Source organism: Podarcis filfolensis (genome assembly GCF_964270895.1).
Source record: "Podarcis filfolensis genome assembly, chromosome: 13".
NCBI lineage: Eukaryota > Metazoa > Chordata > Lepidosauria > Squamata > Lacertidae > Podarcis > Podarcis filfolensis.
Genome location: NC_139615.1, coordinates 21,308,144 through 21,333,170, shown reverse-complemented (window position 1 = coordinate 21,333,170; position 25,027 = coordinate 21,308,144). Strand labels below are relative to the sequence as shown.

The following is a 25,027-nucleotide window of genomic DNA, read 5'->3' as shown; positions in this document are numbered from 1 at the left end:
ATTTCATGCTTCCAAGTGTTGAAAGTAATTCACAAATATCATATCAGTAATCATTAGAACATGGTTTATTCTTGTCACATTTTCATATGCATTGTCACCAGGTATTAGTTTGTTCAAACAATGTGTAGGTATTTTTATTATTATTATTATTACAGGAACAGTGAGAGAACAAGTACTTCTGAGGAAGGGTTTACATTGTCTTGTTTCTGATTCATGAATAACCCACGTGGCTGTATTTCTTAGGGAAGATTTGATGCTCACTCAAAAAGAATGCCCATCTCAGCATGCATCTCTGCCTCTTTCTTCTTCCTACCCCATCACTTTCAAAACAGTTAAAATTCTATATTCAGCACACACAGAGACCAACACACATACATCCTACCTGTGGGATCTTATAAGTATCCACAACAGTTGCCACATGAAGGGAGGTTAGGGGGTCCAATCCCCCTATGACCGCAATCAGGTTATATGCAATATTACATTTATAATTGGGAACAAACTTCTCCAATGTTTGTATAAGTAGCAAAGTTGCATGGTAGGTCCATTTTATAGTGAAATAACTGTCATATATGTAGAAGCCCAAGGTGACATTGAGTAACATCTGAGGGTTTTCATTGATCTCCTTGACTGCAAATGCCAAAGCCAAGATATGCTGATAATTCTTAGGCAACACACTAGAATGAGAACCACTGGAAATATCAGGAGTTATTTCACATGTTCACTTATAATACAATAGCAAACACACCTTCCCTGAACCTTCAAAACAACATAGAAGAAGAAGAAGAAGAAGAAGAAGAAGAGGAAGAAGAAGAAGAAGAAGAAGAGGAAGAAGAAGAAGAAGGATTAGAAGAAGACAGCAAGGATAGCAGAATATGAGACATAGACAAAGACATGAGACGGGGCAACGTAATCATGAAGAAAACTGGGGAGAAGCAGAAGGAGATGTGGGAGGAGCTTAAATTCCAGTTATGAAGTAATTTAATTTTGACACTCTTTTAACTGCTTTGCTTTTTGTAAAAAGAAGACCTAATCAGATGCACCAATGACAGTTTCCAGGACACAATACAAGAGAGAGAGAGAAACAAATCGCCTTACATAAGCTCTTCATAGGATGCCTGTGGGGGTACAGTTTTGAAGGGGATGAAATTGGAGACAATGAAGCTGTGAGAAGCAATTCCACCAATAAAGAGGTCACCTGACTGATGATATTCATGAAGTGGAGGGTGTGGATCTTGAACCATGCATCTGACAACATGTGCCTTGCATGCCATATGAGGAAGCAGTAACAGAATCAAGAAAACAATATTCACCATTTTCAGTACCATTTTGATACAACTATTGCCATCTTTGAAGGTTTGAATTTAAAATAAAAGCCAAAGCATCAGAGATCAAACTGAAAGTGTCTTGTCTATTCTTTTCCTAGCCCCAGCACCAAATGCTAAGTGATATATTTATATCACTCCTTTCCCCGCTACTTTTGGCAACTGCAATTTCACATGATTTTTTTTTAAAGCAGCAGCATTAATTGCAGTCCTTGTGATAATTAAAGGGGAAGGTAATAACCAGTTGAAAGTCAGGGATTACCTGTGGAAATGCTGAATAAAATCCCTTGTTACATCTGAGCAGACATTTCCCCTTCCACTTAAATGAGATGAGAATTTGTCTTAGAGACAATAATCACAGGTGCTAAACATGCCTGAACATCTGCCCCAAATGACCATTGAGTCTCATTTAATTTAATCTGATTCACACCCTGCTAAATGGGGCTAGAATTGCAGCTGAAATCACTAATCATCTATTTGTGCATAGAAGTGCTCTCTCGTCTGAAGGTGTCCTGGCTAAAAATTCCATGAAAATATGTGTCTTGAATCTATGTCTTGTACCATGTTGGTTCTGGCAACATATGTGGAGTCAGACAACACAAAGTAAACTTTCAGTTGAGCCACTTTTTATTTTTTAGACCTTTATTTCTTTCCAGGTTTGAGAACAATCTTTCAATATTTGGCATTTTCGTCTGCCATTATTTCAATTCTTTTTGGTATGTGTGTGTGTTTACAATATATTTCCAAAATCCCACTGTTGCTCATAGTCCCAGACTGCTTAGACCAGGGGTCAGCAAACTTTTTCAGCAGGGGGCCAGTTCACTGTCCCTCAGACCTTGGAGGGGGGGACTATATTTTGAAAAATAAATAAATGAAAGAATTCCTATGCCCCACAAATTCCTATGCCCCAGAGATGCATTTTAAATAAAAGGGCACATTCTACTCATGTAAAAACATGCTGATTCCCCGACCGTCCACGGGCCGGATTTAGAAGGCAATTGGGCCGGATCTGGCCCCCAGGCCTTAGTTTGCCTACCCATGGCTTAGACTCACAGCGAGTAACTTTACCCAATGGATGAGAAGATTGGAAGTCACTCTGAGAATAAGAGGGGTCATTTCTTGGATCAAACATGAGAAGCCTACAGATGTTGCAACATCAATAAGCCTATGGGGACATCTAAATGATATAGCAGTGTCTTTTATTATGGATAGTCTTTCACACTCCTAACTGGCTCACACCAACAATTGTGACACAGCCACTCAGATGATTGACAGTTTACAGAGAGCCTTTGCATTTATAAGCAAGACGTCTCATCAAGCTTGGATGTGGGAACTATTCAAATTGAACTTGACTACAGGAAGAACTGTAACAGTCACTAGCTGTTCCTAGCTGTTGTTGAGAAGTTGAAACTAGCAAATTTTAAATTGAATGGATTGAAGGTTTGCTACTTTGTGGGGTAACTTGGACCAAAGTTAGAGACACCTGCCACTCGCTTGGTGGCAAATCATTAAAATAAATTAAGGTTAGGTTTAATACAATGTAAAGCTGACAGAAAGTCTATAGGATAGCTCTCTCCTGTAACACAGATGAGGTACCATTGTTTTATGATGTTTCCCAGAACTCCAGGTATTTCATATATCCAAAAATGCTTTCCCAGTCACCTTTGCCAGATATTGGTCACAGCAAAGAAGCCATAGCAATCCTGACCTGCACCCTGCATACTGTTGGTAGTTAATGAAGGCAGTGTAGCACTATTAGTACCAGAAACTGGGCACAACCCCTGCTTGAGGCACCATTGATGAAATTGGCAGTCACTTCTGGGGCATGTCTCAAGATCCAACTGCTGTGGGCGCTGACCCGGGTATAGACACCAGGACGCTTAGGGGCACCACAAATATCCCCCCAGCTCACCACACCAGCCAAAAGCCAAGCCCCACCCCATGGGCAAATCAATGGTCCTCCTGAGTCCCCCTGTAAAGAAAAATAAAGGAATAAATGGTTATCCACCAGGAATACATATCCCCAATCCCACCACTGCCACCCCCTGCATCTTATGCAGGAAGTGCTAAATGTCCTCTCTGCAGAAGCCTTGGAGATGAAAAAAACACAAGCACCCCCTCCCACAAGCAGAAGTGCTCCCATGACTCCGGTGACTCATGTCCTCCTGTATGGCTCCTTTTATTGTGAATGGTGCACAATGTCTACTGAACCTTTCTTATCAAATCTGCCAGGATGATCAGATGCATTTTACATCCTTTAGCTCCTTTTTGGATCAACATGCATCTTTCACAATCTGTGTGGCCAAGCACTGTGCTGCAGCAAGCAAAACCTACCAGGAACTGATTCTAGACATTTTGTAATTTTCCTCTTTGGAGTTTGTGATAGGATTCTAAGTTTTTAAGTTGCTTATTTTACTCTATGCTATTTTTTTCTACCTTATTCCCCCACCCCAGCCCCATTCTACATTATATGCATTTGGATTTTTTATATGTTTCCTATTTTGTTTCTATGTTGCTGGTCATAAAAAAAAATCGATTTTGAGAAGGTGCTGTTAGACATGGCCAGCTGCGCCCAGCTACAAGGTTTATAGTGTAATACATGGGTGATAAACACTGTAATGTCCTCCAGATGTTGTTGGACAATGGTGGTGGTTCAATAATATATAGAGGGCACCATGCTGGCTGCTTTTGATGTAATTTATTTCCCTTTTACTTTAAGAGCACTACTAGCCCTGCTCTTCTTTCAGTAGCTTGATTACTGTACAAAATAGGACTGAAAGCTGCAAACTGTAGATGTGTCAACTCATCAGTGGTGAGGTCAACCATTGGTGAAGTCAACCATTATGGGCATACTTTTTACTCTTCCATGCTAAACTGTTCTGGTGCATTAGGATAACAAAGGATGGACAAGAGAATATGAAGATCCTTGCTCCAATAGTGTCTCAGATATTTGCCTCCAGGAACCAAAACCCATGTGGATATCTCTAGCAGAAGTCTGGCAAGGAAGGCCAGCCCAGGAAGGACTAATACAGTAATTAGGAACTTGTGACCTTCCACATGATGATGGATGTCAGCTCCCATCAGCCCCAGCCATCATTGCCATGGGTCAAGGATGACATAAATTGTAGTCCATCAACAACCAGAGGGCCAGAAGGGTGTTGCTGTTTTTTGTTTTGTTTTTTTGAATAATGCACACAGCTACAATTATGGAGTTCTCTGCAATATGTAGGGTGCTTCAATGAGGGTGATGTATTGGTGTGCCTCATGTATGCAAGTTTTTCTCAGCATCCACACGATGTTGTTATGAAAATTCCAGCCTCTATTTTCATTCCCATTTAATCAGGATTGACGATTACCATTTAAATTAAAACCTGTTGCCAATCACCCATTTGCAATTACTTGTTGAAATACATAGCACCCATTCTGAGGGGCACAGACATTGATTTTAGATAAGTTTTCAGAGAATAACTATCAATAGCTACTAGACATGATGACTATATCCTACCTCCAGAGGAGGTGATATGCCCCTGAATACCACTTGCTGTTCATCAAAAGTGGTGAGAGTGCTGTTGTACTCAGGTCCTGCCTGTGGGTTTCTCACAGGCATTTGGTTAGCCATGGTGAGAACAAGATTGCTAGAGTAGGTGCATCTTTGGTGTGATCCAACAGGATCTTCCTAAGAACATGGCTGGATCAGGCTGAACACCAATCTGACCCAGCATTCTGTTCTCACAGAGGCCAACCGTATGCCCCATCTATGTTTCCCAGCAACTGGTATGCAGAGGAAGTAATATCAGAGGAAGTGAAGCAATATCATTGCCATCTAAAGAAGAGAGGCACAAGACAATTAAGTCCAGTTTCAAAATTACCTAACTGTGCCACTGATAGTCATTGCACTAGTGTCACACTAGCTTCAGGAAGTGCTTAGACAGGGCAGCACTGCTGGCTTTTATGCCTCACTGGTTGTGAGGGCATGTGTGCAGCCAATGCTCTCTCAGCCTGCAAGGTACACCCCCAAAAGAGGCCGTTGATTGGCCAATTTGAGATGCAGCAGTCAGTGGGAACTCAGTGGGAAATGCCCCCAATGGTGACTGAGTGTGAGAGGCTGCAACAGGCATCCACCCAGGAAGAAGTAAGCATCCAATTAAATTTCTCTTCAGCCATGAAAGGTGGGCAAGTGTCTCTCTCAGTCTAAGCTGTTGTAAGGATGAAATGTGTTTCAGGAGGGCAGAAGGTTGAGCTAACTGGAGGAAAGGTAGGATAAAAATGTCATAAATGAATACATTGTACCTGGCAGGCATCCCTTTTCCCTTCCATGTATCCTGCACACATCATGTCATCCTTGATTACACCAGTACTTGGAGTTTTTTCATCTTTATAGTCACTGTAAAGGGCCTCACAGGTAGCTGTATCCATCAGCGGAAGCAGCACTTCCTGTAGGAGCTCTGGCTCAGGTAGTGGGACTGGGAGAGAGAGAGAAAGAGAGAGAGGTGGGAGATAATGAAAATTTGTCCAAGGTGTACTTTGAGCAAAGCCTCATTTCTGAAACCTGCTTTGCACTTTTTGAAAGGGGCCTTTCTGGCTTCTAAACTCTAATGAGTTGACAAAGTGACCATGAGTGTTTCCATTTTAACCACCATTTTACTAACACAGAGGATGGAATACACGTTCTCCCTAAGATTTCTTTCTTTATTAAAAGCACCCACCCACCCACACAAATGGCCTGCCCCCCAGAGGCAAACATCAAACATAGTGATTTGCCAGGGACAGGTAAAAGAAAGCAGGAACTATCCTAGGTAAATAGGAACTCTGATTTACTGCTAACAAATCTGATGGTGGCAGGTGGCAGCCTTGAGTAGCTTGGATCCTGGCACCCTCGAAAAGCCCATTACTGATTTGTGTCCTGGGTTTCCTTTGGAAAGGTTTTTCCTGGTCCAGTGCCTTGAGCAGCATCAGGTGACTGGGTCTAGCTGCCATTTTAATATCCCAAAATTTCAGAGCATTGTGGAAAATAAAAGTGGTGGTGGTACTTTTGCTGCTCACCAGTCATTTCCAGGCAAAGATTTTCCAGCAACACGGGAGAGAGAGGCACAGCAGAGGGGCCCTCCCAGGGTCCCATCAAATGTGTAGCCAGCCCTGACTTCCTCACCTCCCGATTGGATGTTTCCCCAGCCTGCGACCCAACACCCCAACCTGGGAAGGAAGGAGATGGAAGGTCCTGGGATGCAGGCAGGCTGGATGCGGTGGGTGAAGCTGACAGGGCCTTCCAGTTCCATAAGCGCAATATCATTGCCATCCCTGTATCCCAAGAAGTCAGAGTGGATGATGATTTGCTTCACAAGAACTGACACAGCTTCAGGTCCAGGGTATGAGAGATTGTGGGCTCCCAATATGACGACAAACAAGGAGGGATCTGTAATACTACAGACAAAGATGCTGGCTAATAAAACACAAGAGGAGAGAGTGCAGTAGTGTATTCAGAGCTCTGGTTTCAAGGAAACTGTCAATTTGGGGTGGCAATAGGGTACAAAAGTGTGAAAGAAGAAGGGGAGTGACAACCACCTTGGTGAGGAAATGAGAGAAGATGGCTACCAGAATGCCTGGATTGTCTGAAAGGGGAGTATCATTTTACAGGTAAAAAATTAAAAAAGATGGGAACAAGGTCTCCAGGTTTCCCTAAGATAGAGAAGTCTGGGGGCTCTCTTCTCACCTGCTAAAGCAATGTGCAGCTGTGAGTACCCAGCGTGAGGCGATGAGGGTTCCCCCACATTGGTGTGAGTCAAACATCTGCAAGCTGGCCTGCCATGGCCATGCACCCACTTCAGCCTCCTCACCACCTACAATGCGGGCAGAGGGGACCAGTTGGCCACAGGCTGTGGAGAGAGCAAGATGGGCTGGTGAGCATATTGGAAAGGAGATTCCCCCCCCCCTCAAGACAAACCCCATCACAGAAGTTGTTACTCACCTGGTGATGGCTCAGCTTCTCTAATATCTGCAAAGACAAGGAAAAAATTATTAGAAGCCACAACTTTCCATCATTTTTGGCCACAAATGGTTATAATGAGAGAGTGGCTGTATGCAAAGGAGCTGTTTTATATTGAATAGGATCACTGGAACATTTAGCTCAGTATTGTCTAGTCTGAGTTACCGCATCCCTCTATGGTCTCAGGTCCTCCTTTACATACAGAAGGCTATGTGACCCACTTTACAAATAATGGCTCTCTACTTGAATTATAGAATTGTAGAGTTGGGAGGGACCACAAGGATAATTTGGTCCAACCCCTGCAATCTAGGAATATTTTGCCCAACATCGGGCTTGAACCCATGACCCTGACCTGAGATTAAGAGTCTCACGCTCTACCAACTGAGCTATCCTTTTGGCTGTCAGAAAGTATCCTCTATATGAAGGACATTATCTGATCATAGTCAAGTTTAAAGATAAAAGAATAATGAGAAGGGAGAGCAGGGGCCTTGGAATAGGCCAGCAAAGCTCAGCACCTGGGCAACAGACACAGGCCGCCTAGTCACAACCGCTCCCACTATGATTTGATGTATTGTATTTCTGCTTGCAGTAATTATTTATACATTTGCATTAATTCACATAAATTAGCGTATGCAAAATTTGGGCAAATCTATATCCTCACTTATCCTCTTTTTGACAACACATTTCCTCTTTCTGATGATGTGTAAGTGTCAGGGCTGTCAGGCAGGCAGGTCCATCTCCAGGCCAGAATGAAGACTCAAACTTCTGGTCTCTTGCTGTGGGAAATGGCTGCCTTCCACACGAGCGGACCCTAGCCGTGCTAGTAATTCAGGGTTGATATGGGTGTAATTAGCCCCGGCAGACTTCTCAGGGTGGGGGAGAAGTGTCTCACAGACCCGCAGATCGTCCGTGATCTGTCGGCTTGCATCAAGGTGCGAGCAGCAGGGACACTGGGTCTAAGAGAACGGCACAGCTGGCACTCTCCAGAGCCACTCCTACATGCAACAGACACCTGTTTTTCATAGGGCCCAGAGGAGCTCGGGTGTGTGGTCCTCTTGTTCTTGGAGGATACGGCTGGGAAGCATGCCCCACAATACAGCAATATTATAATAATAATAATAATAATAATAATAATAATAATAATAATAATAATAATTTATTATTTGTACCCCGCCCATCTGGCTGGGTTTCCCCAGCCACTCTGGGCGGCTTCCATAGAAAACCAAAAATACACTAAAATATCACAGATTAAAAACTTCCCTGAACAGGGCTGCCTTAAGATGTCTTCTGAATGTCAGGTAGTTATTTATCGCTTTGACATCCGATGGGAGGGCGTTCCACAGGGCAGGCGCCACTACCGAGAAGGCCCTCTGCCTGGTTCCCTGTAGCTTTGCTTCTCGCAATGAGGGAACCGCCAGAAGGCCCTCGGCGCTGGACCTCAGCATCCGGGCAGAACGATGGGGGTGGAGACGCTCCTTCAGGTATACTGGGCCGAGGCCGTTTAGGGCTTTAAAGGTCAACACCAGCACTTTGAATTGTGCTCGGAAACGTATATACAGGCATATACGTACATCAGCTTATTAAGAGATATCAGAGAGAATTGGTTGACTTGCCATTTATAAACTTTCCTTTGGAACTAAGCCCGGTGCCTTTAATGAGAACTTGACGAACAAAGGAGAGATAAGAGGACTGAATACCAAATAATTGGACAGAGAATAAGATGATTTAAAAAATGCCTCTTGCGGGTTAACTACACGAAAACTTTGCTACAAGATGTGAGCCACAGAAACAACGGCTGATAAGACTGAGAAGAAGGATGGATAATATTAGTTTTGAATTTGAAAAATACCGAAAATGCAGAGTCATGAATGAGGATGATTATCTCCAGACATCTGGAACATGGGAAGTCCCAAGAAATTTTTTATAATTGGAATATATAATTGGTGCATTGTTATTATTGTAATTTGGACTGATTTGATTTGTCATTAATTGGAAGATTGTTATTGAAAATGAATAAATGATCTAAAAGAAAAAAGAATGAAGACTCGAGACACAATGCCCTGCCTTTGCTCTCTAGCCCTCTTTCTCCATACTCCTCACAAGCAGATGTAAACTAAGGTGAGAAGAAGGGACCCCTCCCCCCCTTGGCTTTTCTGGCCCATTGCTCAGCAATGTGCAAGACTCTTTGTGGCCTCGCTGTCAGGGAAGGAGGAGTGCTTGCTATAGAAGGACCGGGCAGTTGCTGTGAAACTGCTGCAGCGTCTGGCTCCTCTCTGTCAGAGTCTGTGCCCCTCAATATTTTTTTCAAGTTGGCACCCCTGGTTGGCGCCATCTTTCAGCCTAACCTATCTCACAGGATGGGGAAAATCATACATGTCATTCTGACCTCTTTGGAGGAATAGCATTTTTTGTTTTTAACAAGGAAATTAACAGTACATCAAGTGAAATGGGAAAGTCCCTAGCACAGCAGCAAATGAAATAGGCAAACCTTCAGATCACATTACACACGCCTTCCATGTCTCTGCCATTCCAGGAAACTTCTCATTTACTTTCTTTATTAAGATAACAGAATTGTACGTATGAAATACAATTCATATATGATTTAACAAAATGTTCAGTCAAAGCATGTAGATGAAAATATGAAGGTAATTCTACATTATCTAACCTGTTTGATAACACAATTATGATAACTTATCTCTCTGTGTAATAAAAATTAGGGCAGTTAGCCCAGCTTTTTTCCTTATTACTATTAAAATATCGTACACACATAGCATGTGTTTGATAGTAACCCATTTTTATTGCTGAATTTGGTAAAGTTATCCCATTTTATCCTAAAGTTATGCTAAAGAAAATGTGTTGAATATGGCCACTAAGGCAAATCAAGCCATTCTTTAACTGATGATATATAATTGACAGCCTCCCTGTCCTTGCAAAGAGTATTTGCTGCTGCCAGCATATAAGATGCTAGTTCTTTATGATTTGGACTCAGCCAAATACCTGAATGAGCATCTTCACCCTCATCATTCAGCCTGGACACTGAGGTCAAGCTCTGAGGGCCTTCTGATTGCTCCTTCACTGTGAAAAGTGAGGTTACAGGGAACCAGGCAGAGGGCCTTCTCGGTAGTGGCGCCCGCCCTGTGGAACACCCTCCTGTCAGATGTCAAGGTAATAAACAACTATCCAACTTTTAGAAGACATCTGAAGGCAGCCCTGTTTAGGCAAGTTTTTAATGTTTGAAGTTTTATTCTCTTTTTAATGTTCAGTTGAAAGCTGCCCAGAATTTTTTATTATTAACCCCACTGGTCTTTCCACATAATTCAGTAAGATCACCAAATGTAGTGGAATTTCTCAATCTAAACCTTCAACATACTCTCCCCCCAAAAAATAATAATAATAATAATTCAGATCTGCCTTGGGAGAGCCTGGAAAGTGAAAGCAGAGAAGAAGAGATGGCTCTGTGGATCCCTGCACATCCCCCAGCTTCACATTCTGAAAACAGGTGTGCTGAGACAGAAATATTCTCTTACCAATCAGAATGGAGAAGATGATGAGCTCCTGTATCCTAAGACAAAGCGTGTTCTCACTAAAGGAGAGCACGTGTTGCGGATGGGGCCTAGCAAGACACCCCATAGTTGCCAGGCAGTATAAGATAGAGGGGCCTGGCAAGGATTGGCTGTTTGAGTTGCTGGGATAAAATGGATGTTGCCAATTTGGGGGTGGGAACAGGTTATTTAAACAAGGTTTACAGCAAGCTGCTTTCTCTTTCAATGTGGGAACCGGATCACGTGGAGCACTTGGACTGTCTGGAGGACAGTGATGCAATCTTCTCATTGTCTGGTTACATTTCTTTATTTCCCCCTTCTTTTAATCCTCTTTAGTCCCTTAAATAATTTAATTCCCCTTTCCTATTCGATTTCCCACCCCATCCCTTACCCTGCCCTGTGGGAAGATTCTCCCTGTATCTGTGGCTTGCCTTTCCCAATAGGGAGAGAGTCCCCGTTAGGGGCTTTCTTTCGCAAAAAAGGTTTCCCCCATTTCTCCTGTTGTAAATTGTGGGGCTAGTCAGGGCTGTTCCCAGCTTAGCTGGAATCGCTTTCGTTTATAGCACCCCCGAAGGTTGGCTTTATTTGAGTGTGTGCAGCGCTGTTGGCCAAATTTTAATCTAGCCTTGGGCGGGAGCACTATATTGAGTTCCTTTAATATTGCTATGAGACTAAGATTCTCAAGAGCAGAGGCAGGGAGGCCTATTTGGCCTGCACATAACTTCCAAGCCTAAGTCTGCTACAGGTAGCAGTTAATTTTTAAGTCTCTGATGGACACATTCATGCCTGGCCTAGCACGTGATCCTAGGGCTTTGCCCTAGAATTCGATGGCCTGGAAGCGTTTCCGGCCTGAATAGTGTCCCCATGTGGTCCATGAAGCATTGGTTTCACCGGTTCCTTACATTGTTTAGTTTTTGCGGACTATGACAGGGCTTTTGCCGGTAATGCCTAGGTTGCAGGATTGGTCCCTATATGGGACAGCTGCATGCTCCCCCATTGCTCTACCTGGACACTTAGGTCCAGTGTCGAGGGTCTTTTGGTGGTTCCCTCACTGCGAGGGATGTAACAGGCGCCATGTTTGCAATATGCAAGCGGGAGAAAGCACCTTTGCGTGCCCGCATTGCAGTTTGCTCTGTGCGTTGCAGGGCACAGCGCTGCACGGGCTGCATTTGCATTGCATTGCATGAGAGATTTGCATTTGCATTGCACGGAGGTTGTGCGCATTGTATGGAGGGTGTGTGTGCATTGCACGGAGTGTAGTTGCATTGCACGGAGTGTAGTTGCATTGCACTGAGTGTGTTGTTGCATTGCACGGAGTGTGGTTGTGGGCGCATTGCAAGGAGTGTGTAGTTGCATTGCACAGAGTGTGTGTGCATTGCACAGAGTGTGTGTGCATTGCACGGAGGGTGTAGTTGCATTGCACAGAGTGTGTTTTTTGCATTGCACAGAGTGTGTGTGCATTGCACGGAGTGTGTAGTTGCATTGCACAGAGTGTGTAGTTGCATTGAACGGAGTGTGTAGTTGCATTGCACGGAGTGTGTAGTTGCATTGAACGGAGTATGTAGTTCCATTGCACGGAGCGTGTAGTTGCATTGCAGGGAGTATAGTTGCATTGCATGGAGGGTAGTTGCATTGCACAGAGTGCGTTTTTGCATTGCACGGAGTGTGTAGTTGCATTGAACGGAGTGTGTAGTTGCATTGCATGGAGTGTGTAGTTGCATTGAACGGAGTGTGTGTCTGAAAAGGAAGCTGGCTCGGCAGCAGCTTTGTCGGGACTTCTTTAGGGGTTCTGGCCAGCGTCAGCCCTGTAAATTTACGTATTATGATGGCAGCACAAGATGCCCCCTGCCCAAGCAGGGGCTGGAAGCTGGCAAGCAATACCTCAATACCTTTTGCCCATATTCCCATTTTATTTAGGGATCCAGATGGATATCGTTTGCTAAAACATACCACTTGCCTATGGAGAAGCTGTCTGCCTTGAAGGAAGTTATTTTGTAATACTTCCTCTGTAGCAAGTGATGCTTCATCAGATCCGATCTTGCTGGGTCACTTAATTAATCTTGCATGCAGAGTGGTTGCCCCAGGCCGCCCCTTCCCTTTCCACTAGGCCAGGCTGCCTGCGGCCTGAGGTCCCCTTACCTTTCTCATACATGCAATGGGATCTCATGCAATGGTTGCAATTCCTAAATGTATGCAATAGTAGTTGGCCATGGCAGGATACCTGGAACTTGCACAGGGATTTTCAGGTTCATGCTGATGCTGCTGGATCTTTGCCCTTTGGTTTTTATTTCAGGGGCTGCTGGTGTGCAAAGCCATGGCCTCAAGCCCGGTATGGTGAGGCAATCATGTGACCTAACTTTTCTTGAGTTTTCCCCATTGTAGTAGCAGTTCACATGTGGCCCGAGGAGTTCAGTGAACATCAGATCTGCTTTTGGTCTGATAACCAGGTAGTGGTGAGCGTCTTGGCAAAACAGTCCTCACGCTCCAGCAGAGTCTCCGCCCCTCCGCTCACGCTTTTGAGCTGCGCCGCTTAAGGTTTAATATTGTGCTTTCTGCTCTCCTGATTACGGGATCCTCTAATGATGTCACTGACACTCTATCCCATTTTCAGATGGAGTGCTTCGGATCCTGGGCTCCAGACACTCAGCTACTGCCAGACTTTTCCAGACCACCTGTGGCATTTTGACAACAATTAGTAATTACAGAGAGCAGCAGCTTCCATTTCCCTTTCTGCTTTTAGCTCTTATGGGAAGGCCTGGATGGATTTCTTAGCCCTAAGCTGGCAGTCCTTGGCCATTCCGATGAACTGGCCCCCATCCTCTGAGCAGATCCTGCAGTATTTGGTCCACCTGCTGCAGATTGGGCATGCTGTTATAACTATAAGAATTCAGTCCGCTGCAATGTCTGTTATACTGAAGCTTTAATTTTCAGAGACCCTTGTATAAAGTTTGTAGTGCGCAGGGCCTTGGAAGGTTGGAATAGGCTCCAACCTCATAGGACAGTGGGCAGGAAGTCGGTCAATTTTACCTATGCAGTATCTGCAACAAGCTAAAGCTTATCTGCTGGTAAAAGATCAAGGCGAGATTCCTTTCAGTATTCCATTGCATTTTGGTGCACTGAGGGTTGGGGAAATGGTTGTTGGAGCCAGCACGGGGCTGAGAGTCTGGAGGCTTATTGCTTCAGGACTTTTCCTTATCTGCTTTGGAGCTTGTCATTAGAGTTGGGAACTCTAAAACAGACTTAGTGGGCAGGAGTGCCACAATCAGGCTTCCCGTTACAGGTGAGGAGGGCCCTTGCCCAGTTATGGATACCAGAAATATTTGGCTTTTCATTCCCCTGGGGGCTGGCCCGCTCCTAGTGCATGAAAATGGGTTCCTGTTAGCCAGGCATCAATGTGCTTACGTCGTGCACCAGTTATTACGGCCTGCGGCTTGCCTACCGCTGAACACGCCTCATTCCTTCTGAATAGGGCTGCTGCAAAGGCTGCACACTGGGGGCCTGTCAGTAGACAGGATTGTGAATACCGGTCATTGGAAGTCTGACGCTGACAAGGGTTATATCAGGAAGTGTCACAATGATGTCTGTGCTGATGCTTGTCTGTTACTTCCTTTTTTCATAGGAGCAGCTGTGCGCATTTGGGCCATAGCATACACTCGGCTGGCAAGCGCGCTGACGAGTCTGGACTGGGGCGCCATCTCAGTCTTCCTGCCCATGTGAACATATACTGGATGTCCAGATGGGGAATGCTTTGGGAGGAGATCCTTCCTTTGGTGCGGTCAAGTGTGACCTGTGCAGGTCCTCCCGCAGTGCTGGTGGTACAGCTAGGCGAGAATGATTTGCCGTCTTCCTCCAGCATAAGTTTGCATTCCTGCATGCAAGAGGGCTTGGTTCGAGTTGATGGCAGCTCTCCCTGGACTCAAAATAATTTAAGGCATTGGTTCAAGGTGATCTGGAGGGGGGGTTTGAGCACCTGTCCCCTCCAATGTGCAAAGATATTCCATTAAAGGAATCCAAGGATTTGCCATGCTTTTGTCAACCCCTTTCGAGGGGTAGGGCCACGCAAGAGTCCTTGGGAGCATTTGGGGTGAGCTTGAGTCTGATCCTGGTTCATTGCTCCCCAACGATGTTTGCTTGTACTGACGATATGGTGGGGCCCAGTCGTCAGTGCTGCCCTGCTGAGGTCAGGTGCAGCTAGTCGGGAACCAATGCCAAAACAAACTACCACCGAGCAGGCCAGAAAGCATGTTAATATGGCGGTGGAAAATAAAATAAAATAAATAAAGTAAATAAAATAAAATAACAAATAAAATAAAATAGGTCCTTGCTTTAGGTGGCTCTGTGATATTGCACCCTGCTGTTTTTCTTCAAGGCTGTTGCCCTCTTTAGGGCAGATGGGGTGCATCTTTCCCCTATGGGGTACAACACCTGGCTGGATGCGGTTGCTTTGGGATTCATTGCTCCCCCACAATGTTTGCTTGTACTGACGATATGGTGGGGCCCAGTCGTCAGTGCTGCCCTGCTGAGGTCAGGTGCAGCTAGTCGGGAACCAATGCCTAGACAAACTACCACCGAAGAGGCCGGAAAGCATGTTAATAAGGCAGTGGAAAATAAAATAAAATAAAATAAATAATAAAGTAAAATAAAATAGGTCCTTGCTTCAGGTGGTTCCGTGATTTTGCACCCTGTGATTGCCTTCAAGGCTGCTGCCCCCTTTAGGGTACATCTTTCCCCTATGGGGAACGACACCTGGTTGGCTACGGTTGCTTTGGGATTGAAGGAAGGGTTGCATTTGTGAGTGGTTTGGCGGTGAGCTAAGGCTCTGTGGCGGTTAGGCATTGGTTTAAATTGGTTGGTGGAGGGGTATGGATTGGCTGTGCCTGCCCCTCCAATGCTGCTGCTGCATGGAAATTCTGTTAAAGGAATTCAGGGGCTTACCATCCTCTCGTCCAAACCCCTGGAATCGGGTGCGGGCCGCGTAAGCTCCTGGGAGCATGCGGGGAGAAGCTGAGGGTCTGTGTCGCAGCTCCAGTTATCCCTGATCTTGTTCCTCCACACTGGCTCTCGCTGGAATCCGGGAGTCAGTGCTGTCCCCCAAGGCGGGGGGGACAGCTAGTCATAACCAATGCCTAAGCAAGGCGGTTAGGCATTGGTTTAAATTGGTTGGTGGAGGGGTATGGATTGGCTGTGCCTGCCCCTCCAATGCTGCTGCTGCATGGAAATTCTGTTAAAGGAATTCAGGGGCTTACCATCCTCTCGTCCAAACCCCTGGAATCGGGTGCGGGCCGCGTAAGCTCCTGGGAGCATGCGGGGAGAAGCTGAGGGTCTGTGTCGCAGCTCCAGTTATCCCTGATCTTGTTCCTCCACACTGGCTCTCGCTGGAATCCGGGAGTCAGTGCTGTCCCCCAAGGCGGGGGGGACAGCTAGTCATAACCAATGCCTAAGCAACCACTCACAATTTGTATGTTTAATAAAGTTGTGGCCAAAACTATGCCAAAAACCTTAAACAAAAATTTATGAGTGATGTGTGAGTTATTGGGGTAGGGGTGTTTTGGGGGACCTCAGCACGCAAAGCGTGTTCTCACTAAAGGAGAGCACGTGTTGCGGATGGGGCCTAGCAAGACACCCCATAGTTGCCAGGCAGTATAAGATAGAGGGGCCTGGCAAGGATTGGCTGTTTGAGTTGCTGGGATAAAATGGATGTTGCCAATTTGGGGGTGGGAACAGGTTATTTAAACAAGGTTTACAGCAAGCTGCTTTCTCTTTCAATGTGGGAACCGGATCACCCGCCCGCCCTCCCTTTTGGGCTTGTGCTTTGACCTTGCTATGCCTATCATGGGGTCGTCCGCCTTGGTGCGGGGGCCTGGTAGGAATTTTTCCATTTGGCTGATTAGTGTGTGCCATTTGGTTTTTGCCTACTGCGTAGCAAATCGTCACAACTTGTAAGGTTGGCGGTTAGGCATTGGTTTAAATTGGTTGGTGGAGGGGTATGGATTGGCTGTGCCTGCCCCTCCAATGCTGCTGCTGCATGGAAATTCTGTTAAAGGAATTCAGGGGCTTACCATCCTCTCGTCCAAACCCCTGGAATCGGGTGCGGGCCGCGTAAGCTCCTGGGAGCATGCGGGGAGAAGCTGAGGGTCTGTGTCGCAGCTCCAGTTATCCCTGATCTTGTTCCTCCACACTGGCTCTCGCTGGAATCCGGGAGTCAGTGCTGTCCCCCAAGGCGGGGGGGACAGCTAGTCATAACCAATGCCTAAGCAAGGCGGTTAGGCATTGGTTTAAATTGGTTGGTGGAGGGGTATGGATTGGCTGTGCCTGCCCCTCCAATGCTGCTGCTGCATGGAAATTCTGTTAAAGGAATTCAGGGGCTTACCATCCTCTCGTCCAAACCCCTGGAATCGGGTGCGGGCCGCGTAAGCTCCTGGGAGCATGCGGGGAGAAGCTGAGGGTCTGTGTCGCAGCTCCAGTTATCCCTGATCTTGTTCCTCCACACTGGCTCTCGCTGGAATCCGGGAGTCAGTGCTGTCCCCCAAGGCGGGGGGGACAGCTAGTCATAACCAATGCCTAAGCAACCACTCACAATTTGTATGTTTAATAAAGTTGTGGCCAAAACTATGCCAAAAACCTTAAACAAAAATTTATGAGTGATGTGTGAGTTATTGGGGTAGGGGTGTTTTGGGGGACCTCAGCACGCAACACATCTTCCGCTTAAGGACGTGCTGACTTGACTGAGTGACTCTCAGAGTCACTGCTCAGCAATGCTCAGCACGTAGAGGAAATATAGAAGAATATAGCTAGAACTGTAACCTAGCCTCCTCAGTGGACTTTGTAATGTAATGCTGACTCATCACAACAGCCCTAGGAAGTTGTCTGTTGCTATTGACTGGGGATTATTTCTTTGACATAAACCTCGCCAACAGGTAGGACTTCTGAATCCCGCAGCACAGGGAAGCACAGGACCCTCAGCACAGGGCAGGAGAGAGAGCAGGGATTAGCTGTCTGATTTAGGGCAGGGGAAGAAAGTATGGATGTTTGGGCATAAGTATGTAAGTGACCCAAACCATTTTGCTGCCTGAGGGTCTATTGGATAGCCACAACACCTGATTGGTAGGTCCCTCATTGCTGGGTTTAATCTGGCCAATGGGTGCTGTCTAAACGGATCAAGGGACCTAGATAGACCTATGCACATGTCCCATAGCTTCCTCTTTCGGCTCATGCATTGGAACACCCACCCACCTCTCCCTAATTTTAGGGCATTTTGCGCTTGACCTTGTTATGCCGTCGTGTGTCATCTGTCATTGGGACAGGGGCACGGCAGGAATTTTCCCCACTTGGCTGATTGGCTGTTGCCATTTGGGTTTCGCCTGCCACGTAGCAATTCGTCACAACTTGTAAGGTTGCGGATAGGCACTGGTTCATGTGATAGGGATGGGAGAATGGTCTCACCATCCCTATGTGAAGGGTATTCTGCTAAAGGAATCCAGGGACTCAACTTGGTTTGGTCAACCCCCGAGAGGGGGTTGTGCCCGTGCCTGAGTCCAGGGGAACATCTGGGGAGTGAACAGAGTCTGTTCCCAGGCTTTTCACTTGCCTCAGGTGTTCACCCTTGGCTGACCTATGATAGAGCTCTGGGTAAGCGCAGGGTAAGCGCTGGGTAAGGGTGTAGGGAGCTAGTCGAACCAGAGCCTATGCAACCACTAACTTTTCTGTAATCAATAATAATAATAATATAATAATAATTTATTATTTATACCCCGCCCATCTGGCTGGGCCTCCCCAGCCACTCTGGGCGGCTTCCATAAAAACCAAAAATACAATAAAATATCACACGTTAAAAACTTCCCTGAACAGGGCTGCCTTAAGATGTCTTCTGAATGTCAGGTAGTTGTTTATCGCTTTGACATCTGCTGGAAGGGCGTTCCACAGGGCGGGCGCCACTACCGAGAAGGCCCTCTGCCTGGTTCCCTGTAGCTTTGCTTCTCGCAATGAGGGAACCGCCAGAAGGCCCTCGGCGCTGGACCTCAGCGTCCGGGCAGAATGATGGGGGTGGAGACGCTCCTTCAGGTATACTGGACCGAGGCCATTTAGGGCTTTAAAGGTCAGCACCAACACTTTGAATTGTGCTCGGAAACGTACTGGGAGCCAATGTAGGTCTTTCAAGACCGGTGTTATATGGTCTCGGCGGCCGCCCCCAGTCACCAGTCTAGCTGCCGCATTCTGGATTAGTTGTAGTTTCCGAGTCACCTTCAAAGGTAGCCCCACGTAGAGTGCATTGCAGTAGTCCAAGCGGGAGATAACCAGAGCATGCACCACTCTGGCGAGACAGTCCGCAGGCAGATAGGGTCTCAGCCTACGTACCAGATGGAGCTGGTAAACAGCTGCCCTGGACACAGATTTGACCTGTGCCTCCATGGACAGCTGTGAGTCCAAAATGACTCCCAGGCTGCGCACCTGGTCCTTCAGGGGCACAGTTACCCCATTCAGGACCAGGGAATCCTCCACACCTGCCCGCCTCCTGTCCCCCAAAAACAGTACTTCTGTCTTGTCAGGATTCAACCTCAATCTGTTAGCCGCCATCCATCCTCCAACCGCTTCCAGACACTCACACAGGACCTTCACCGCCCTCACTGGTTCTGATTTAAAAGAGAGGTAGAGCTGGGTATCATCCGCATACTGATGAACACCCAGCCCAAACCTCCTGATGATCTCTCCCAGCGGCTGCATGTAAATGTTGAAAAGCATGGGGGAGAGGACAGAACCCTGAGGCACCCCACAAGTGAGAGCCCAGGGGTCTGAACACTCATCCCCCACCACCACTTTCTGAACACGGCCCAGGAGGAAGGAGCGGAACCACTGTATGACAGTGCCTCCAGCTCCCAGCCCCTGAAGACGGTCCAGAAGGATGTTATGGTCGATGGTATCAAACGCCGCTGAGAGATCCAGCAGAACTAGGAAACAGCTCTCACCTTTGTCCCTAGCCCGCCGGAGATCATCAACCAGTGCGACCAAGGCAGTTTCAGTCCCATGATGAGGCCTGAATCCCGACTGGAAGGGATCCAAATGGTCCGCTTCTTCCAGGCGTGCCTGGAGTTGTTCGGCAACCGCTCGCTCAATCACCTTGCCCAAGAATGGAAGATTTGAGACTGGGCAATAGTTGGCCATCGTGGCCGCATCTAAAGATGGTTTTTTAAGAAGCGGTTTAATAACCGCCTCTTTCAGCGGGTCTGGGAAGGCTCCCTCACGGAGGGAAGCATTCACCACCCCACGAAGCCCATCGCCCAGTCCTTCCCGGCTAGCTTTTATAAGCCAGGATGGGCAAGGATCCAGGAGACAGGTGGTTGGTTTCACTCGTCCAAGCAGCCTGTCCACATCCTCGGAGGTAACAGATTGGAATTGATCCCACTCAACTTGACTAGACAGAACTCTAGCACTCTCCCGCCCCGGCCCTGCTCCCACGGTGGAGTCTACTTCTTCCCGAATCTGAGCGATTTTATCTGCAAAAAATCAATAAAGTTGTGGACTAAATTCTGCCAAAAACCAAAACTAAAATTTGAGTCAAATGTGTCCTTATTTAGGAGGGAGGTCTCTGGGTCTGAACACACAAAACAGCCATCAGCTTGCTGATCAAGCTTATAGAAGAGAAGCCTCTGTAAAGCATGGAGGACCATGGACAGAAATGTGCCTTCAGCGAAGTTCAGTGTAGGCTTGGCAAAGTAGGTGCTATGAAGGAGTGGACAATAGCCTCTCCTTTCTTCACCCATAGACAGTCAGTAGGATCACATGCTTCTGTTTTGAACCTAGAAGCAGAAGATACACACATAAAATTCTGCAACATGGCCCAATGTTGTTGTTGTTTTCCCATAGCAGCAAAATGGAGAAGTGTGTGACGGGGATATGAAAGTCTAGTTTTGCCTCAGATGGTTTCCCAGCATCAGACAATTTCACAATGTTCTCTGTGGGAAACAACATGACACAGCAGATTTATCCAAATTCAGCAGTTATTTATTACTGCCTACAGACAGAGAACAACAATCTTTTACTGTTAAGAGGAGCAATAAACAAATTAACCGAATCGTATGCTGATTCTTATTATCTCGGCCTGAATTGGCCAAGCTTTCTTTCCCTCTGGCAGCTTAGCAGACCTAACCTCTCTCTCAGACTTTGAAACCAACTGTGAACGCAATATACTATTATTTCCTCCACATGGCCTGCCAGCCTGCATCGGGTCTGTGCAGAGTGGGGACAAATCTTTTGGGGAACACATCTGGGTACACTTGCCCCAGTCCTTGGAGAGTAAGCTAGAGGGCAAACCCTCCAAGCATCCCTAATTTTCAGGGACAGTCCTGGATTTGAAGAAGCCACCCCAGTTTCTGATTTGATCATCGAATGTCCTGTTTTTCCTTAGGGTCTCCCTATTTTCATCAGAGAATGTTGGAGGGTATGGAGTTATACAACCCACTGAGCCAAGGATATCAGTAACTATACAACCTTTAGAACACATCTGAAGGGAGCCCTGTATAGGGAAGTTTTTTAATGTTTAATGTTTTATTGTGTTTTTATATGTGTTGGAAGCCACCCAGAGTGGCTGGGGCTAAAATAGCAGCATTTATTTTATTATTATTAATTATTATTATTATTATTATTATTATTATTATTATTATTACAGGACTTCCCTATTTTCATTGGAGAAATGTTCGAGGGTAAGCATGTGGAGGTTCCTATTTTGTTAATCTTACTTTTCCCCAAGCTCAAGCAAACCTTTAAGGCAGGGGTGGAGCACATTTCTCAGCCTGAGGATGGCATTTCCTTCTGGGCGCCCTGCCAGGGGCCACATACGAGTGAAAGGCAGGGCAAGAGTGGAAGTAGACTAGTTTCTACACACACACCCTTCTCTGTCCTCCACTGAGGCAGGCAAGAGGCACTATGAAAGTTCAAGGACTCATTTCAACCAGGCAAAAACACGCAAAGAAGGTACAAAGCAAGGTTGGTGTGAAGCATTGCCTGGGGGAGAAGTGATGTCTTAAGGAGGGCTGCATTTGGCACTTAGGCCTGAGGTCCCCCACCTCTGTTTTATGGCTCTCTGTTTTCAGATTATGCTATTATCCATGACTAATAGCTAACATCATTAGATGCCTCTGGCTCATCATAGATGAATTTGTGGAACCAGTGAGATAAGAGAGATTCCACGCTGCACCCTTTTGTACTTGGGACCCTGTTCTAGACACAACTTTACTGGGATGGCACACAAAGTGCTCTATCCCAGAAAATATGTTTATCCTTATATAACAAAATTTATATACTGCTTAATTAAAAATATATCTCAAAACAATGTACATATAGTGGTATAAAATGTGCATTGAAACAGACTTTAAAAAGTAAACATAATAAAATTATCAAAATATAAAACGATCAGTGCTTTCCCCCCAAATGTTAAAAGTGTGGCACTGTAACAACTTCATTGTGAGTACCGCCACCCTTTTTCCCAAAGAAAAAGGACTGGAAACGAATCTATTTTAAAACAAATGTACATAATAACATTGCATGTTAAATTATATGTCTGGTTATCAGGCATCAAAAACTGTACAATGAAAGAAAAAAATGTGTTATCAATTGTCAGACACTAGATTTCTTTTTATATCTTTTACTTATAGGTTGGCTCTCTGCATTAGCTGGTGCAAGGCTCTGAGCAAAAGTGCTTTTGGAAATAGCTGTAAATTGCCAAAATGATGCCTGATTTGGTAATAATTTCATTACTTCTTTCATTGTACTTTTTATTTCTTTTGTTGCTTATTTTTCTTCTTTGTTTTATTTTTGTTTATTTTTAAAGCCTTTTTTCATGTTGCAACATGTGCAATCATTACATCAGCCACTAGATGTCAGGGTTAACTCACTTGCACAACGAGTTTCATTTCCCTTGGTTAAGTTAAATCATTATGTGAATTTTTTTGATAATCTAACTGTAGATTTACTCTTTCTGCCCATGCCATATTCCCTAAGCCTCCACAATTCCTTTGTGGATCACTACACTTTAAAGTAAAATTACAGGAGTTTCACACTGTTCCTTGAATGGTAGGAAAACGTGAGCAGGGAGCATATACTGGTGACAGAGTATATTTTCGGAGGCAAGGGGACGTTGTACTAGATGCTCGTGGTCCCTTCCAACACGATACAATTCTATTCTATTCTGAACCTACTTTTTCACTACCTGGAAAAATGTGAGAAGCTAGTAAAAATCAAATTATCGGCAATAAAGGAATTCCAGTAACTCTCTCAAGCACCCCAACCACAACCACTATTTTCAAACTGAAGCTCAGACCAAACTGTGGAACAAAATTACATACTCCTTGCCCCTGGAGCTTCCTGATCTCACCAGGAAGCATCCACAACCATCCCCCACCCAATTATATATCTGTATCTATCTATGTACCCAGACTGCAGATGTTGTGTGTGGCTGCCATAGGTTCAGAAGCGCTCAGGAAACGAAACTGTAACTATTTCAACAAACTCCAGGTTAATAATAAGAGTGTTAAGTAAACATTTGCTTGGATACAGCCCAGTATTCTTACTGAGACACTGAGGTGATTATTCTTTAAAAAACCAAATCTCACTATTCAAAGAAAGCTAAGTTCCAGAGATATTCATCTGTCATGCATGTACAAGAAAGGAAAAAAATGGTTCACTAAATTTCTGGTGGCGGGTAAGCAGGGATTCCAACTTGAGGAAAATATTGGGGGGGGGCGCAGGTAAACCCCACCCCACAAGACGTGGCACAAGCACACCATTTTAATGGCAATGCCCATCAACTGGGGTGGGTGAAGAAGGCTCCAAAATTTTATGGGAGGGGGGCGAAGGGACGTCGAAGATAAGAACTTGTATCACAATTCCAAAATCCATTTCATGGGAGGGAAAGGGTCAGTCAGAGAGGGACGATAGCGCTCCAGGCCATGCACCTGCCACACTCGATTTTTATCATAGGGTGGCTCAGTTTAACGACGATCTCCACCTTTGCGGAGAGGGCAGAGATGACATGCAAAGCAGTTCTAAAACAAACCAGGAAGGACGGTGGATTGAGAGCGAAACTGGGAAAGTTGACTGTGTCAGCAGGAGTTGTGTGCGCGTGCATGAGAGGAGAGGGGGCTAGAATCAGACAGGATTGATTCATCCGTCCCCACCCCGCCAAAGCCCTGCCTTAGAATGCTAAAACAACTTGACTCACTTTTTCTTGTCCATTTCCTTTATCTTCCCTTTATCCTTTATTCTCGCCGCCCCGCCCCTCTGTCTCTCTCCTCCAGGTCTCCCCCCCCCCCCCGCAAAAGGCACAGTCCTTCTATTGGCCAATCGCTTCTGCCTTCTCAGAAGCATCGCCAGAATGGGGAAGTAGCTGTGCGTTCTTCGCGCAACAACGATGTTTTTACTTTCACTTCTTACGCCTTCGCCCGCAGGCATTGTTGAGGGGTCTGCGGAGCGTGATCGGGAGCAGGTAGGAGCGTGCACCCGCAGATGAATCTCCTGTGTGAGGGGCTTTTCTTTCCGCCCCCGCCCCCTTTTCCTGCCTCCTCTGTCATGCAGGAGGCTGATCCTTGTGTCATGCATTGTCATACTCAGCTGACGGAGAGAGAGCCTCCCGTCCCTTCTTCCTCGTTCCTCGTGGGCTTCTTTCTTCTTTTGCTTGTGTTTTAAAGATAGATTTAGCCTCCTTGTCTTTCTGCCTTCGTTGCTTGGGAAACTTCGCGTCCTGAAGATCGGGTGGGATTTCAGCTCCACCTTTGACAGCTGCAGGTTTTGTTTTGTTTTCTTCCCCTTGGATGCTTTACGAGCACATTTTGATACGAAGCAGGAGAGAGGATGGCTTGGGGACAGGATTGGGCATAAAAACATCGAAGTGAATGTTTAAGGATCATTTCGGTGTTACTGCAATGTTAAGAAAGCTTCGTGCTGCACTGTTCTCTTTGCCTTACCGCCTAGTCCAGGGTTAGACAACTTGGTGCCTACAATTCCAATAATTCCTGACCAGTAATGTATACTGGCTGGGGCAGATGGGGGTTGTAGTTTAAAATATCTGGAGGGCATGTCAGACATTGGCTATCCTTGCCCTGTTAAGTGTGCTTATAACATTGATGCCTGAGTCTCCAATTCCTTGGTTCAATTTGCCAGAAATGTGTCACTTCTAAAAGTTGCTAAGT

At 45.8% G+C, this 25,027-nt stretch overlaps 2 protein-coding genes across 7 annotated transcripts in view; one reads left to right on the top strand and one right to left on the bottom strand.

Moving 5' to 3' along the window:
- Positions 1 to 49: 49 nt before the first annotated feature.
- LOC310746599 (serine protease 27-like) lies at positions 50 to 24,232 on the bottom strand. 4 transcript variants are annotated; one of them, XR_014540761.1, is made up of 7 exons: positions 24,061 to 24,174; positions 7,288 to 7,314; positions 7,033 to 7,195; positions 6,472 to 6,743; positions 5,613 to 5,785; positions 2,945 to 3,294; positions 50 to 2,581 (listed from the first exon to the last, which is right to left on the bottom strand). XR_014540761.1 is itself a non-coding variant. In XM_083580528.1 (6 exons), exons 3-6 carry the CDS (start codon positions 7,107 to 7,109, stop codon positions 3,055 to 3,057), a joined length of 762 nt encoding a protein of 253 aa, XP_083436654.1. In that variant the 5' UTR covers positions 7,110 to 7,195; positions 7,288 to 7,313; positions 24,168 to 24,232; the 3' UTR covers positions 50 to 3,054. The 4 variants fall into 4 exon arrangements, 3 of the variants coding, with proteins under 3 accessions (XP_083436654.1, XP_083436653.1, XP_083436655.1); XM_083580528.1 differs by having other exon boundaries at positions 50 to 3,294; positions 7,288 to 7,313; positions 24,168 to 24,232; XM_083580527.1 differs by having other exon boundaries at positions 50 to 3,294.
- RNF112 (ring finger protein 112) overlaps positions 24,197 to 25,027 on the top strand; it is a 27,373-nt gene continuing 26,542 nt past the window's right edge. The window contains exon 1 of one of the 3 annotated variants that reach the window (XM_083580470.1): positions 24,197 to 24,324. The gene's annotated coding sequence lies outside the window, so the exon portion shown is untranslated. The remainder of the gene's footprint in view (positions 24,325 to 25,027) is intronic. The other 2 variants (XM_083580468.1, XM_083580469.1) reach the window with 2 other exon arrangements.